A 16150-nucleotide genomic window follows, 5' to 3' on the forward strand; every position below is an offset into this window, starting at 1 on the left:
ATACCAAGGTCCTGAGTTTAAGGCCCAGTATGGGTGTGTGCACATACCCCTGCCTCCCCACACGTAATTATTAAGCAAAAATATCAGCATTTTAAGGATCTTCTCTTCCTTCATAGTTGTTCTTACTATAGGAAATAGACACTTCTGCTATCTGGGAAGGAAATAGAAAAAGCTTCTACATTTCCCCCCTCCCCATTCATTTCTTTAATATCAAGAGTAAAAGATAGTGCTGAGGCTAACATCAGTTAGGTCTAAACTCTCTCTCTCTCTGTCTCTCTCTCTCCCTCTCTGTCTCTCTCTCTTTCTCTCCCTCTCCCTCTGTCTCTTTCTCTCTCCTTTCTCCCTGTCTCTTTCTTTATAACTCCTTTTTGTATATATTTTTATTGTAAAAATACTGCTCAGAGGGGTTACAGTTACATGAATAAGGTAATGAGTACATTTCCTGTCTAGCATTGTACCTCCTCCTTTGTTTTTCTCCTACCATCCCTTCCTTCCCCACCTTCCTAACTCCTCCCTCCCCCCACTCCCCAAATTGTAAAGTTCATTTTCAGCATAGTGTCCTATACATCTTAATTCCCATGGCTAGACTTGTGCTCCACCTCTAGCTGAAAGGGAAGTGTGTTTGTGGACAGGAGCTGTGGTTGTGTTTGGTGTTAGGGCTGGTGCATGCTGAGATTGTGCTCTACCACCAGGCTGCAGCACTGGCCCCAGGAATAGGACTTCTAAACCCTTGTCTTTTGGGAATACCACCACTTTTCTAATCCAACCTTGTCTGTAATAAATTAATGTGTCAATTTTTATATGAAATCTTGTGCCTGTCAACTGCTTCTGAATCTGGAGGGGCAGGGGACAGAAGGACTAGGCTTTTGAAGAACCAACAAATATCACAAGAAAGCCAAGACCTTGCAGTCTTGGCTTCTCCTGGCTGGCATGAGTGAATGCCCAGGTATGATGGACACTTCTAAAGCCCAGCCACAGGAGAGACGATGAAAGGAATCGAGGTGTACATTTTGGCAGCTCATCTTTTTTGTTTATTTTTGGGAGGTGAGGAGTGAAAACACAAAAGAGAATGTAGTTTGGAAAATACAATGTCTCACATGTTTTTATTTTTTTTTATTTTTGGGTCCGGTCGTGGGGCCTGAACTCTGGGCCTGGGCACTGTCCCTCAGCTCTTCAGCTCAAGGCTAGCACTCTACCATTTGAGCCACAGCGCCATTTCTGGCTTTTTTTCTTTTTGCTTATGTGGTGCTGAGGAATCGAACCCAGGGCCTTGAGCGTGCAAGGCAAGCGCTCTACCACTGAGCCACCTTCCCAGCCCATCACATGTTTTTAATTATGAGGCACATAGTGCATATGGCTGAGTGACAACAGGGAAATGACAACAGGGAAATAATAAACCAAGCTTTCAAATGTTAAAAGGCCAGACAAACATCCTGGTACTGTGTGCTTTTCTTTGTGTGCATAATCCCTGGATATTTTTGTGTCTAGGTAACCAACTTCCCCGAATGATCAGCTTTATTGTATAGAGAAGAGGCACTGCTTTTTAGAACAACCTGGCTGAATTCATCTGCTGGCCTCCATGAGGTAGCACTAGCACATGTACTATTTGAGATTAATGGCCTAATTCTAGCGTTACCTCCCCCAAGTGAACTTGGGAAGAAATGTACGGTTAAATGCTAGGGGACATGCACAAAATTCCATATATATAAAACTGTATTTGAGGAGAAAAGAAGCTTGCTCTGTGTCATCGTGGGAGGCAATCAGTGGGATGGGACACACCATTAATTGCTAAAGGATGTGATGGAATTTAAAGAAGAGCAAAGTGTACCGGGCACAGGTTGCTCATGCCTATAAATCCTAGCTACTCAGGAGGCTGAGATCTGAGGATTGTAGTTCGAAGCCAGCCTGGGCAGAAGAGTCTATAAGAGTTTTATCTCTAATTAGCCAGCGAAAAAGCTGGAAGTGGAGGTGTGGTTCAAGTGTTAGAGTACTAGCTTGAGTGAAAAAGTCAAGCAAACATTCAAGTCCTTGAGTTTAAACCCAGTTCTGGCATTTTAAAAAAGTAAATAAAAAAAAGAAGAGCAAGATCAGTGATCTGAGGATGCAGAGACACAAAGGAGAATTTTGATATCAAAGAGGTAGCTGTACTTAGAACACTTAATTTACTTCTGAACCTGACTGCTCACAAAATGTAGGTAGGACTTCGGGTAAGCAACGTCTCCCCCCATAGCCGCAGTTTCCCCATCTGAGCACAATCCATCAGCCTAAGGGGATGAAGTGCCAGGAAGCTCTAGCTTGTTGTGATCACCTCCTCAACTCTGTAACGTGGAAGTGGCCATGAGAACGGAGGTGGAGGGGGGACAACTAATAGAGGCACATGGTGGGGTGGGCAAGCCAGGCCAGTCAGATAAGGAAAAGTTGCACCTGGGAGATGATGGAAAATGAGAATGATGGTAGAAGGCTCTGGAAGTGGTAGAGTAACTCTGATGATGGGAAAGGCTATAAAGAACCATGAGAGAATCCTGGGCAGTGGCAAACTTGTTAACAATGGTGGTTTGTGAGTAGAAGTCCAGTAAGACAAAAGGGAAAAGGCAGACAGGAGAGAAGGAAATGAGCCAGAACGGAGCTGGCTGTTTGTGGTCTCCCTATCTTTTCTTTTCTTCTTCTTTATGCACTAAAAATCCATACATTTCATGTGGCACCTTATGCTTACCAAGTACTTATGCATACGTTACCCTATTTTTTTCTTCTAAGTGTCTTTAATGAAGTAAAAAAAAATTCTATACCAATTTGAGGTGTATAACTACCCAGTTTAAAGGAAGAAAAAATTTTGAGGGGCTTGAGTTTGCTTTGTAGTAAATATTTTCTTTATCACCTGTAAATGAACTTGTAAATGTGGAAGTACTTTACAGAAGGACAGATGTGAGAATTGTAAACTCAGTGTTAACTGACTTAAGTCCTGTCATCTAGCTGGTGGGTGACAGAGAGGGGGTTTGGACCCCAACTCTTATACTCAGGCATGAAAATGGGAGCTGAGCCAGTACCAGGAAGGAGTCTTCCCGAGATCACCTGCACTGTCATGTCAGTGTCAGATTGAGAAACCAGTGAGAAATCTGGCTTTGCACCTTTCTTTTTCATTGACATCTTGGGCCAATCATTTGACCTTTAAAGCTTTATTTGTTTAGCAAAACAGAAAATCCATTTTTCCTAGCTTTGCACCTTTTTCCCCTTTGGCACCTTGGGCAAATAATTTGACCTTTAAAGCCTTAGTTTTTTGTTGAGATAGGAAAAAAAATCCCTGTTCTCAGTCTTTACATTTCTCTGTGGATCATCTAGGGGAGTAACGTACTCGGCTCTCTTCCTCCCTCTCTCCCTTCCCGGAGTGGAGGGGGGGGGGGCGGGCTTTACCTGAATTTAGGAAAATCTGCTGAGCATCTGTGGCCATGCCTCCCTCTCTTTTCTTAGGGATCTGTACACTCAAAGGAAAGCTTTCCCTCTGCCCGACTCCTCCAAGCTCCAAGCTGAATAGGAGCTGGGACACAGGGGTATCCTTGGTGGAGGCCCTGATGTGTGGGTGATGGCCAGGTAGTCTCTCTCACTTGATTTTAAGGCAGTGCTATCCTCACCAACCTACCTAGGATGGACTTTTGATCACCATTGACTGAAGCAATGAAGGGAAAAGAAGTTATACTCTATTGGTAACAGTAAAGTTCACGCAGAAACTCACAAAGCTATTCAGCCATTACAAGTATATATGTGAAGTGCTCAACATATGGTAGAAAAAAAAATAAAGAGGTTATTATTGTGTGTAAACAGATTTTCCTTAACCAGAAGCTAAGCCTTGGGTTATTCATGTACTTCTAAAAATGTTGGGTCAGAGGTCTCCATTGTTAATGATGGTCAAATCTCATTAATTCTACCAAGAACAATTCCCATCGAACATTCTGCTGTTTGGGCTTGACTGCTGCAGCCTGATGGAAAAGGCACATTATTATTTCAAAAGGGATGCAATAAGATACACATGCATTGTGCCACTGATGAGGTTCAGTGGCCTACTGCCTTCATGGCTACCCTGCCAAGCACAAGAGACAGTGGAGGGTCAAGGCTGAGAGAGTTAATGCAACCAGAACTGGTTGAAGGGTCATCAAAATGCTGTACATGGCAGGTTGGCATAACACACATTCCCTCATGGGTTCCCTGAGGGACCACCCCTAAACTCGAGGGATGTTCTAGCACCTATTCATCTTAATAACCTCAGTGATTCACTATGCAACACATTTTCTAGTTTCTTTTCTAAAAAAGTAACTCGTACAGAAATTTGTGGCCACTCTTGCTTAAACTAAATCAATGTTCAACAAGGGGGTTTTATTACAAGGGGGTTTGGGATGCTAGGTATTCTAAGGAAATGCTACCTGACTCTTTGTGAACAGGTTCCCTAAATACAAAAATAATGGCCTGGTGCCTCGTGCCTGCAATCCTATCTACTCAGGAGACTGAGATCTGAGGATTCCACTTCAAATCTAAGCAGATAGATCCACGAGATGCTCCAATTAACCAGCAAAAAGCCTGAAGTGAAGCTGTGGCTCAAGTAGCAAAGTGCCAGCCTTGAGTGAAAAGCTAAGGGACAGTGCCAAGGCCTTCAGTTTAAGTCCCAGGAGACACACACACACACACACACACACACACACGCACACGCACACGCACGCGCACGCACACGCACACACACACACACACACACACACACACACACATCATCTTTCTTGTTAATTCTTTGGGATAAAGTAAAGAATCCTTTCTGCAATGTTTACAAGAGAACTCAAGCTCTCCCTCAAAACCACATGGTGCACTGGGAAGGCTGCTGCTACTGAACCTCCATGTCTACTCCACACTCATGAGATTTGGGAGAAATGAGTCATTAGAGGGAATGGGGAAAAGGGATCTTTAGCAAGAAGAGATTGGTGATCATACAATATGAGAACAAAGTTATTTGAGATCTGATTTTGGCAAAGGAAGATAAACACACACCTTTGCACCAATGGCACTTAAGCTGGAAGAATAAAATCTCATCGTAGGTCCAGTCAGGTGAACATGACATGGCTTTTTAACAAACATATTGCTAATTATCCAACAGCAGTATTATCAGTGTTCCCCAAACCCAGGCACACACCCCAGCTTGAGTTCTTTCTTACTGGGCTCTGAGTGGTAATCATGAAGCTCCAGCAAGGGATGACCACCATTTTGAGTACTTACTGCATGCAAGACCCTGCTTTCTACAGCCTCCCTCCAGGCCTCCTTACCTCTTTCATGATTTTGATGGCTTCCACGCGGTGCTGGGGTGGAGGATACAGCAGCACGCGGTGATAGAGGGACTGGAGCACAGGTTTCATGGAGTCCATCGACCCCACCAGCCTCACGAGCTCAGCTGCCAGGTAATAGATGGTGCGAGCCACAGGCCCACTGAGGGCTGGAGCCGTGCAGGAGCAGCCAGAGCCCCGGCCGTGGTCAGACACCCCTGGAGAGGCAGAGTCTGACTCCACGCTTGCGCTGGTATTGCTACTATGCGCAGAGGTGATGGTTTTGTCGTGAATGGGGTTCCCCAGGATCACGATGAGAGCAGGGCACAGGCTTTTCCTGCGAAGACAGAGGAAGGAAAGCAAGTTTCGCCAGCAGCCAGGGGATTAGCTATAACTACAACCCTTGGGCAAATACCAGAATGCCACAAGAGTGGCAGGAGAGCTGGGCTCCTAACTGCTCCTTTTGGTTCTGTTCTGCCTCAGTTCCATCTTTCCATCAACGTGGGGTATATCAACTGGATAGTTCCCCCCGTTTCTCAAGCTAAACTTGATTAAATAGCAAACAAAGCATCTTTTGTGAAGAGACAAGCTCAAAATGCTTGTAATTTACTACAAATAACAGAATTTCTAATAACAAAAGTCTCACTTTACCACGTGACAGAATTATTCGCATTTATCATGCTAAATTCCCATGTTGACGACTACTATTGAGCATCCTCCCATCAGTGAGCCCAAGGATCTGAGTCTAGTTTTCTGTCTGCACGACCTGTCGTGTCTCAGAATCTCTGATTGTGAAGAAGATTCTAGCTGTCTGGCCAAGATGGAGACTGATTCAGGGTGGAGTTAAGAGAACAGACAGGTCCTTCGCTCTGGCGACTGAGCACGTTTCTGAAGTGTTGCTATGCTGTTGGAACTAACCGAGAACCCAGAAAGTCTCCTGGCTCCAGTCTCTTTAGATCCAATGAAGCATATTTGTTATAATAATCATCAGTTTCTGTATGGATTTTGGTTTTATGCGTGTAAACAAAGCAATTAAGACTATTTTCCTCTAAGACATTTATGCATGGATGAAACCATTGGTTTCAGGCCACAGGTGCTGTGAAACGGGGCTGGAGACATGCTACAGGAGGCTGTCCCCAGGTGGGTGGAGTGCAGGAATAGGGTCTCACCAGATGAGATCTGTGAAGCCCCTGTGCAGGTGCATAGAAGAGGAGGAGCTGCTGAGCATAGAGAGAATGCACTCCAGGTACAGAAGTTGTAGCTGCTGGCTCTCACTGAGGAAAACAAAACCAACACACATTTAATATTCAAGGGCACACACACACACACACACACACACACACACACACACACACACACACACACACACACACACACACACACACACACACACACACACACACACTTATATAATAATATATTATGTCAACACACATTTAATATTCAAGGGCACACACACATACAGAGTTATATAATAATATATTATGTGGTATGTAATATATTAATGTATTTGTATTAATTTATATAGTAAATCAAATGAATTAATCCAGCAATTTTTATGGGATATTCAGAAAGAAGAGAGATCTGGAAGTAAAAAAAAAATTATTGTAGTTCTTCTCTTGATTTAAAATAAATGCCCAAAGGGAAGCATCAGTTTAAATAACTCCCAGGAGAGGGGATGGGAGGAAAGGCATGGCTCTCTACAGGAAGCTAGAAACTCAAGGAGGTAGGAGTAAAAAAAAAAAGAGAAAGCTAACCATCTCAAGGAGAACACCTGCCATCCAAACACCCGAGAAAGACTGTACAAGTGTCAGAGAAGCAGGACAAGATATGGCTGGGATGGGGAGGTCACCTCATTTGAATTCTATGTTCAATATCCAAAATTGAGTCGAGGCTCTAAAATTGGTTAGCAAGCTACAATCTAGTGGCAAAATCTTGCTCTAGGCCTGTGAACTAAAAACAATTTTCATGTTTTAAAACTAAATAAAAGCAAAGCAAACAGAAGACAGAGATAGCATATGGACCTTTATAGAAAAAGTTTAGTAACTTGTTTCCTCCTCCTCCTCCTCCTCCTCCTCCTCTTCCTCTGTCTCCTTCTCCCATTCCTTCTCCTCTCCTTCTCCTTCTCTTTTTCTCCTCTGTCTCCTTCTCCTCCTCTTCTCCCCCTCTTCCTTTCTATTTTGTATGTAGGTAGGAGATTGAAGCTTGAACATAGTACTTGACACTTTGCCCATTGGCTAGCATTCTACAAACTAAGCCATGCCTCCAACCTCTAGTAACTTGTATTCTAAAACAACAACAACAAAACCCTCGTTAAAAATGTAATAATAAAACAAAACAAAACAAACTGCACAATGATTAAAACAGTGGGTTTTTGTTTTGTTTTGTTTGCTTGGTTTTCATGCCAGTCCTAGGGCTTGAACTCCGAGTCTGGACACTGTCCTTGAGCTTTTTTGCTCAAGCTAGCACTCTACTACATGAGCCACAGCTCCATTTCCAGCTTCATTGGAGACACGAGTTTCATGGACTTGTTTGCCAGGAACTGGCTTTGAATCTTGATCCTTAGATCTCAGCCTCCTGAGTAGCTATGATGATAGATGTGAGCCCTTGCCTGGCTAAAGACATTGTTTTCAAAAGAGTTGTTGTGGGCTGGGAAGGTGGCTCAGTGGTACAACACTTGCCTTGCATGCATGAGGCCCTGGGTTCAATTCCTCAGCACCACATAAGCAGGAAAAAAAAAGCCGGAAGTGGCGCTGTGGCTCAAGTGGTAGAGCACTAGCCTTGAGCTGAAGAGCTGAGGGACAGCGCCCAAGCCCAGAGTTCAGGCCCCACCCCCCACAAAAAAAGAGTTGTTGCTTATATTTGGATATGTCCCGACATGTCCTCTGAGAATGGAAGAAAGATGCATAAGGACTAAGTTGTCACAAAAATTGCTACTGTTTTCCAGGAGGAAGGTAATGGCTGAGAAAGGCAAGAAGCGATAACTAGCCTCTTGGGGGCCAGATGCGGATTCCATATTCCTAGGCTCTTCCCTCCCACAGGCTTGTCTACATGTTTGAACAAGACATAGTTCCACTCTTGTGGGATGAAACAGACAAGTGAGCAAGCAGATCAGCGCTGGCATGAAGGGCTGCAAAGTAATGGTTTAATACAAGTTTGCATGTGACCACTTATGAGGTATACTAACTTAGAAAGGCCTAGAACTTTAAATGGATCACAGCAAAGATGGGAAGTTCGAGTGGGAGTCTTGTCACATAATAGATCTGGGAGAGGGTGTGAGGCTCAGAAGAGGACAAAGACGTCAGGTAGGAGAGGTTTGCATCCCAAGCATAAATGTGAGGATGGTGTCAGCAGGAGGAGCACTGGAGAGGGGGCAGAGCCCAACGAGGAGGTGTCCCATAGTCTCTGCTAAGATATTTCAACCTTATTCTGTACCGAAGACACTTGTGCATGGGATGCCCAGATCTGTGCTTAGAATGTTCAGTCTGGGGACTTTTGCATGAAGAGATTGGAGCATAAAATTGGAGGGCCACAATGCCAACTACATACTGAATTTAAAAAAAAAAAAAAAGGCAGCCCTAAGCCAGGAGCCAGTGGTTCCTGCCTATAATCCTAGCAACTCAGGAAGCTGAGATCTGACGATCACAATTTGAAACCAGCACAGGCAGGAAAGACTTTTATCTCCAATAAATGAACCAGAACCTCAGAAGTAGAGCCACTGGCTCAAGTGGTAGAGTGTTAGCCTTGAGCAAAAGAAGCTCAGGCCCTAAGTTCAAGCCCCAGGACTAGCACAAAACAAAATAAAGCTCTTTTTCCCAGCTCTCTCTCTTTCCCAGCTATCTCTTTCCCAGTTCTCTCTTCTCTTTCCCACCTCTCTTTCCCAGCTCTCTCTTTTCTAGCTCTCTTTCCCACCTCTCTCTTTTCTACCACTCTTTCCCACCTCTATTTCCCAGCTCTCTTTCCCAGCTCTTTCCCAAGCCTTTGACAGCCACGTGGAGGGCCAACCTGGCCTGGTCCCAGCAGGTCTACTGAATAAACCTACCCCTTACCTGAAAAACAAAAACAAAAACAAAAACAAAAATCAGCTATGAAAGGATTGCCTTCACTATGTCTCAGATTAATTCTTTTTGATCAATAATTGGACTTCACATTAGGAAGAATAGTTATTAGATGCCCTACTATAATTTTCACTTTCTCAAACTGTCAGCCTGGAATCACAAAACCAAAATAATTATAGAAAATAAAGGTTCTTAATTTCTGAAAGCACCGGAATAAGTCTAGAAGAAAAGCCAGGGGCAGTCAAGGTTCCTGTAAGTGTTGATAGCCATGGTGAATTACCATGGTGCTCAGGCGTTAGCCTCGCTGGCAGGGAATGCATTGCCAAGGAAGCTGGCCTGCAAGTCTCCTTGGAGACTGAATGGTGTAGCTTTTCTGTAGGCTACAGTAGTCTAGAAAACAAGTGCTCGTGGCCTTGCATGAGTCAGGTCACTGAACGGAGATATTGAAAATGCAAGCACCTTCCACCCACTACAGATACTAACATTCATGCACAATATGTGTGCCTTTTATTCACATTTGCCTGTAGACAGACACATGTGGGGAAGGGAGATTCACAGGGTCAGATGGAGCCTAGAAGCCAGCCAGCTTTTTCAAAACACATGAAAGAAAAAATCTGTCCATGTAGGAGGCCTGGGGAGTCAGCCTTTCGCTGGAGCATGTCATGCTTGGTAGGATGAGTATCTGCTTGGTATTCTCTGCCCATCACTGTTGCTCACGTGGCACATCTGGAGCACAACTCTTGGGAGGAGATGGGTGAGCCACCGGGACTGAGCGGCCATCGGGACTGAGAAGCCACCAGGACTGAGAAGCCAAGCGTACCCTCTTGGGAGAGAATGGGCCTGAGCAAGGGTACCAGGAAGGCAACTGGCAGCATGTTTGGGACTCTGCAGTCCTCAGACTTTCTGTTTTAAAACCTTTTTATTTGTTCTTTGTTTTAGGAACAGATCTGGATTCAATTAGCAAAAGAGAAAAGGAGATGAGCGCTGGTGACTCATGCCTGTAATCCTAGCTATTCATCTAAAGATCAGGGTTTGAAGCCAGCCCAGGTAGAAAAAGTCCATGAGACTGTTACTTCCAGTTAACTAACAAAAAGCTGGAAGTGGAGCTGTGGCTCAAGTGGTAGAATGCCAGGCTTGGGCAAAAAGCAAAGGGACTATGGAAGGCCCTAAATTTAATCCCAAGTAGAGGAGGAAGTGGGGGGGGGGATGGGAAGGAAGGGAGGAAGGGAGAGATGCACTATGTAAGACATGGAATTAGAATGAGTGATAAACCCACTACGGCTGGCATGATTGTCTCCCATCCTGTCTGATGCTCTGTGCTTGGAGGAAATAAAATTGGGAGAAAGTGGCAGATGACAGCCAGGCAGTGAACAAATATCCAATTATTCTTCTAGAATTGCTCAAGCAGAATCATATTACTCAACATGCCTAATATAGAACTTTATTAATATCCTATCTCCAAGGCCTGTGGGTAAGCTGTGCTGTGTATCTGAATCTATTTTCTGAATTCTCCCAAGAAAAACTGAACAGATCATGCACATACACTCCTATGGAGCTGAAGGCCCATGAGAGACATGGGCTTTGGTTGGAAGCAGTTGTTGAGAAGGATTGGACACCTGGGATATCAGAAGCAGAACCAATTTACCAGGCAGAGAAGATATCAAGTTCAGCTAAGAGAAATAAGGAATTCAGGCATTGGCATCAGAAGAAAGCACACAGATGTGCGCTCAGGAGACTGCACAGGCACAAACTGACCATGTACACATTAAAGGTTTTGGGTCACAGCTACATTGATCATGCTGTACCACAACTTCTTTAGCAATGTACCCTCTACCTTAGGGTAATGTGATCATGATAGGAAAAACCAAAATGAAACAAGCAAACGAAGTGTTGGGGCAGAATTATCACCGGGGCTTTGCGTAAAAGAAATACAAGCAAAATTATAAGAATTCTATCGAAACCATTAAGTATTGCAACAATATGCCTGAAGCCATCTTTGACCTGAAATTCGATGAGAACTTCTAAAAAGAAAACTCATGAATATGTCACAATAATTATTTCCCTCGTTTGAAACCTATCCACAAGCCACAGGGTGAAGAACTACTTTCAGTGTCTGATAGCATTTATGCTTGGCTCTTAAGATGTGTGGGCACACTTCTAATGCATGTCTTTGGCCAACAAACTATAGTCAAAGTTTTGTCATAAGAAACTCAATGACTTGAACTGCATTATACACTACAATGACCAGTTTAGGACCATGATCTTTCAAGTGTTTACACGAGGCATTATGTGATGAAAATGCTCCACTTACAACTACCTCTTTGAAGATATCAAAGCTGGAATGCCTACAGTACCCACACAGCAGGCAAGGTCCTCGGCCATCTTGGGTAAGCTAGGATAGATGCTTACCCTCTGGGTCTCTGTAGCTGACATTGGAGCCATCCAGCTTTAAAGAACCACAAACCTAATGCCAACCACTTACCAGACTGACTTGGAGATTCTTTTCGGACCGATGAACAGGATACAACTTATGCCTATGACTTGCAGTTTGTTTTGACTTGTCCTGATGGCTAGGTTTTAATTCTTGTAATAATCTTAAGCCTCTTGCACTTCTGAACTGACATGCACAAAACAAGGATGTAAGTTATAGTCCCATGCCTTTCTATCAAGCTAGCTGGCTGTGTATGCTCACAGGGACAGGGAATGTTAGAAGAATCAGGAGATCCACATACGCCAGCCCTTTCACTCTCAGAGAAAGGTGCAGCCCAGTCACATGAGAGGGGCCATTTACAATCACGCAGCAGGGCCAGGCCCCAGTCGCCACTAGCAGCATCATGTCAACTCCCTCTTAGCCTCACACTCTTCCTTGCTCACAGGTCCATGCTCAAGGGATTAGCTCTTCTTAGAAAGAATGTTTTCCCATTTTCGCCTTAGAAAATGATAGCCTTCAGTAATGTATTTGGTAATCGTGGGTTGCGTGAGGTCTCTGAATATATTTCTCAGGAAGGACAGGTGAATACCAGTGGGAGGGAACCACTGTCTCTACACTCTGTAATTTAAGTGACGCTAGAGGCAGACGCTATTTCAGAAATACACTGCTGTTGTCTAACAGCCACAGGGGACAGGTACTTACTTGATGGAGGCTTGCAGCTTCTCACACAGGACGGCGAGGACAGAGACCACATCATCACAGAGCGCCTCCACCGTTAACCCTTCAAAACAGGAGGTGACAGGCGTTAGCTCTGGTGAGAGCCTGGCACTCCCTCAGTGTCCCGCCCACTCTCTGCTTTTCATGTTCTCCAGGATTGATAGATGATTTTCAGATGTGGAGCCTCTCTTGGGTCACCAGAACAATCCCAGAAATAAATTAGGTAGAATCATTCCTTCCTAAAATAAAAGTCAGGACAGTTCAGGGGGAAAACAGTAGACTGCTCTCATTATAAATATAATTCATTCATGCTTAAGGAAAAGAGAACTAGTGGTTTAAAATGTGACACAATGGCTGGTGATGTTCTCAGTGAAGGTCGGGAAGTTAGCCATGGATTCATGATTCTGACTTCCTGAATTTCTGATCTCCTGAATATCTGCATCTTCTAGGCTGCCAGGCATTGTGTCAGGATTTTAAAAAAGCAAAAAAATAAAAATAAAGAAACAAACAATCATGGCAGCATAACCAGGCTCTGATGGCTCATACCTGTAATTCTAGCAAAAGTGAGATTTGAGGATGGACATTTGAAGCCAGCCAGGTAAGAGAAGTCCATAATCTCTTATCTCCGATTAACCACCCAAAGGTTGGAAGTAGAACTATGTCAGAGTGGTGAACAGTTGTGAACAGGTTGTAGAGGGCTAGCCTTAAGCAAATAAAAAAGCTCACGGACAGTATCCAGACCTTGAGTTCAAGCTCAAGGACTAGCACAAACAAAAAAAATGACAGCATAGAGAGAAAATGAACCCTTGGAACTAAGAAACCAGACAATGGGGCACCTACTTAAACCTACTTAACTGTCCATTCTATACAGGATACATGCTCTCTGTTGATAACAGAGCAACAGCCAATGTCATAAAAATAATTTTCTCTCCAAAAATGTTCTAATTTCCAAAAACTAGAATAAAAAGTCCCATAATCACATTGTGGGAGAAAGTCTGGTGCTGTTAATCTGTTTACGTACAAGTTCACAGTGTATTGATTGCATGAGCTTTGGTAAGGCTCATTTTCCCTTATAGCAACTAAGAAAGCAATGCCAACTCTATGGAATTGCTGAGCCAAGTAAACTCATAAATGGAAGCATTTGTTTTCTAAGATTAAAAATCCGTAAGGATCTATTCAAATGTGGCAAAGTACCTGATGGATGTATAAATAAATGCATGGCCAGGAACCAACAAAGATGAGGAAAAATGGCAAGAATATCTGGGACAAAAATAAAAGTAGAATTGGAGGAGACTAAGAGCAAAAGAAAAAGCTGACTGACAGAATTTATGATCTTAAATGCAAGAAGGACTTGGAGAAATTCTAAGTTACAATGATAAAGCAGAGTTTGAAATAAAGAAAATCCATAAGCAGTCCTCTAGTTCAATCTTTAGATAAACCTCAAATGAGCTTCTCTATCCTTTATTTTTGTTAAATATATATGTATGTATATGTATGAGATATCTTAATATGTAGATAGATAGATGGACAGATAGATAGATAGACAAACAGACAGATAGACAGACTTGAGATAGGCTCTTACCCTGTTAATTAGGCTGGTCCTGAACTTTCGAGTCTTAGTTTCCCAAGTATCTCAAACTTGGATTTTTAGGTACATGCCTATAATGTATCTGACTTACTAATATATTTTTGAGACCTGATGAAAAGGTCTTTGAGTCTGTTTTCAGTTTAAAATCAACCTACATCAAAATGTGGCTTTTATGAGAATCAAACAGGCAAAAACTGTGAGAAAATCACTGACAGCACCAAACAGAGCTAACACCTAACAGTTCTTCTCATAGCCCAAGGATGTGGGAGGGACCAAGTCAGGCTCTATACCAATGTCCACAGTACATGACTTGCAGCATTTCTCTTTCTCACTTTCCCTTTCTTCTTTTCCTCCTAATTTTGGCTGAGTTTTTCTTCTCTCTCCCCTTTTCTCATTAGTCATCTCTCCTTGCTCCTGCTCCACTAACCCCTTCTATTATTAACTGGTAAAAAAAAATGATAAAAGCAGATTTTTATAGTATTTTTTAATGATGGAATAAAGTCTGAAATAAAGCCGACACTTCATTATTTTCATTAGATGATTTGATTTTTTCATATTTCTTTTAGAAAATAATACCACTGAAGCTGTTGCCAAAATGAAGTTGCTTGTCAATTACATATCACTTTTTCCCCCTTTCCTGTGGAATAGAAAGAGAGTTTCTTAATTTGATTTAATCTGTGAGTAAAATTGGACTGCTTCCAGATATCCTGCAGGGTGACTCATCTGTCATGCCAAGAAGTTGGCATTCAACAAAGTCCTAGTACATAGTATCATGTGTCAATCAAGTTTTATAACTTCTACTTAATTCTTATATTAGCACTTACACCTGGCTTCATGGAGAACAAAGTAACTAGAAAGAAAACAATACAAACAACAACAAAACCAAGCTGGGTGCTGGTGGCTTATGCGTGTAATCTTAGCTACTCAGGAGGCTGAAATTTGAGGATCTTGGTTTGAAGCCAGCCCCAGCAGACAAATCTGAAAGACTCTAAGAACCAGATGTGGAGGTGTGTCTCACGTGATGGAGCACCAACCTTGAATGACAAAGCTAAGTAAGAGCTTGAGGATCTGAGTTCAAACCCCACAACCAGCATAAAACAAACAAAAACAGAACAAAACGAAACAAACAAAAGAGCATCTAAATGAGAGGATCTGGAGTTAACTTCTCACCTCATTCAACAGGAGGAGTAAGTGTAGTTGGTGTAGGAGCGAGGGACAGAAGGAAGACAGCGCTGATTAAATAATCCTGGGCAAGGAAAAGCCACAGTCTCCAAGGTGAGTGGCAAATTAATCACAGGACTCCTGGCATGTCTACATCCCTGACAATGAGCATGTAGTAGGCATTTTACACCTGCTTTTAAAATGAGTAAAAAAAAAAAAAATCAAATCCCCTACCTTGACTCCTGAATTCCTGTGGGACATCTGGATTTTCAATTATCTAATGAAGGAGACACAGACAATTAGGAGACATAGGCTGGAAAATCCTGAGCCTTAGACAATGAAAACCTGGAGGAAACAAGTGACATTCTTAGTATTCCTGGCTCAGCTCCCTTAGCGCGCCTATGATCCAATCTTAATAGTATTTCACCTTTCAATGAGAGACTGTAATGCATAGAACTGAGCTCATCAGTTTCCAAAGCTAAGTTAAGGAGTCTACTTAATTCTTGGAAGCTGAAACTCCATGGTATACTTTGTGGTTATGAGTAGCTGGGCTTAGATTTGGGACAAACCTACCTACAAAGGTGAATTTATCTTTGCCCAGACCATCTTATCCTAAGACAGATTCCACTGTGTTTGGCCCTCACAGATACAGACTTTAGTCAATGGAAAGATTAGGTTGTGGACTTCAAAATACAGATCCAAAGAGGACCACAGCTCAGTAGCATCCTCTTCCTGCTCAAACAAGGGTCATATCAACTCATGATGACCATCAGCATCAGCCACAGTTGGCTGCTGCTAGGTAGATCCAGAATTATTAGGGCAGACACAGCACCTAGGAAAAATAGAGGAGGAAAGATGCTTGCACATAGTAAGATGCAGTACGTTCAGCAGACATGACCAC

At 43.0% G+C, this 16150-nt stretch overlaps 1 protein-coding gene across 1 annotated transcript in view; it reads right to left on the reverse strand.

Moving 5' to 3' along the window:
* Arfgef3 (ARFGEF family member 3) overlaps positions 1–16150 on the reverse strand; it is a 124298-nt gene that overhangs the window by 56927 nt on the left and 51221 nt on the right. Inside the window, exons 7-10 of the mRNA XM_070010543.1 lie at positions 15484–15526; positions 12486–12564; positions 6464–6568; positions 5298–5631 (exon numbers count right to left, since the gene is read on the reverse strand). Of these exons, the coding sequence (XP_069866644.1) occupies positions 5298–5631; positions 6464–6568; positions 12486–12564; positions 15484–15526 (561 nt within the window). The remainder of the gene's footprint in view (positions 1–5297; positions 5632–6463; positions 6569–12485; positions 12565–15483; positions 15527–16150) is intronic.

Source organism: Dipodomys merriami, unplaced genomic scaffold (genome assembly GCF_024711535.1).
Source record: "Dipodomys merriami isolate MVZ:Mamm:240054 unplaced genomic scaffold, mDipMer1.0.p SCAF_8, whole genome shotgun sequence".
Lineage (NCBI taxonomy): Eukaryota > Metazoa > Chordata > Mammalia > Rodentia > Heteromyidae > Dipodomys > Dipodomys merriami.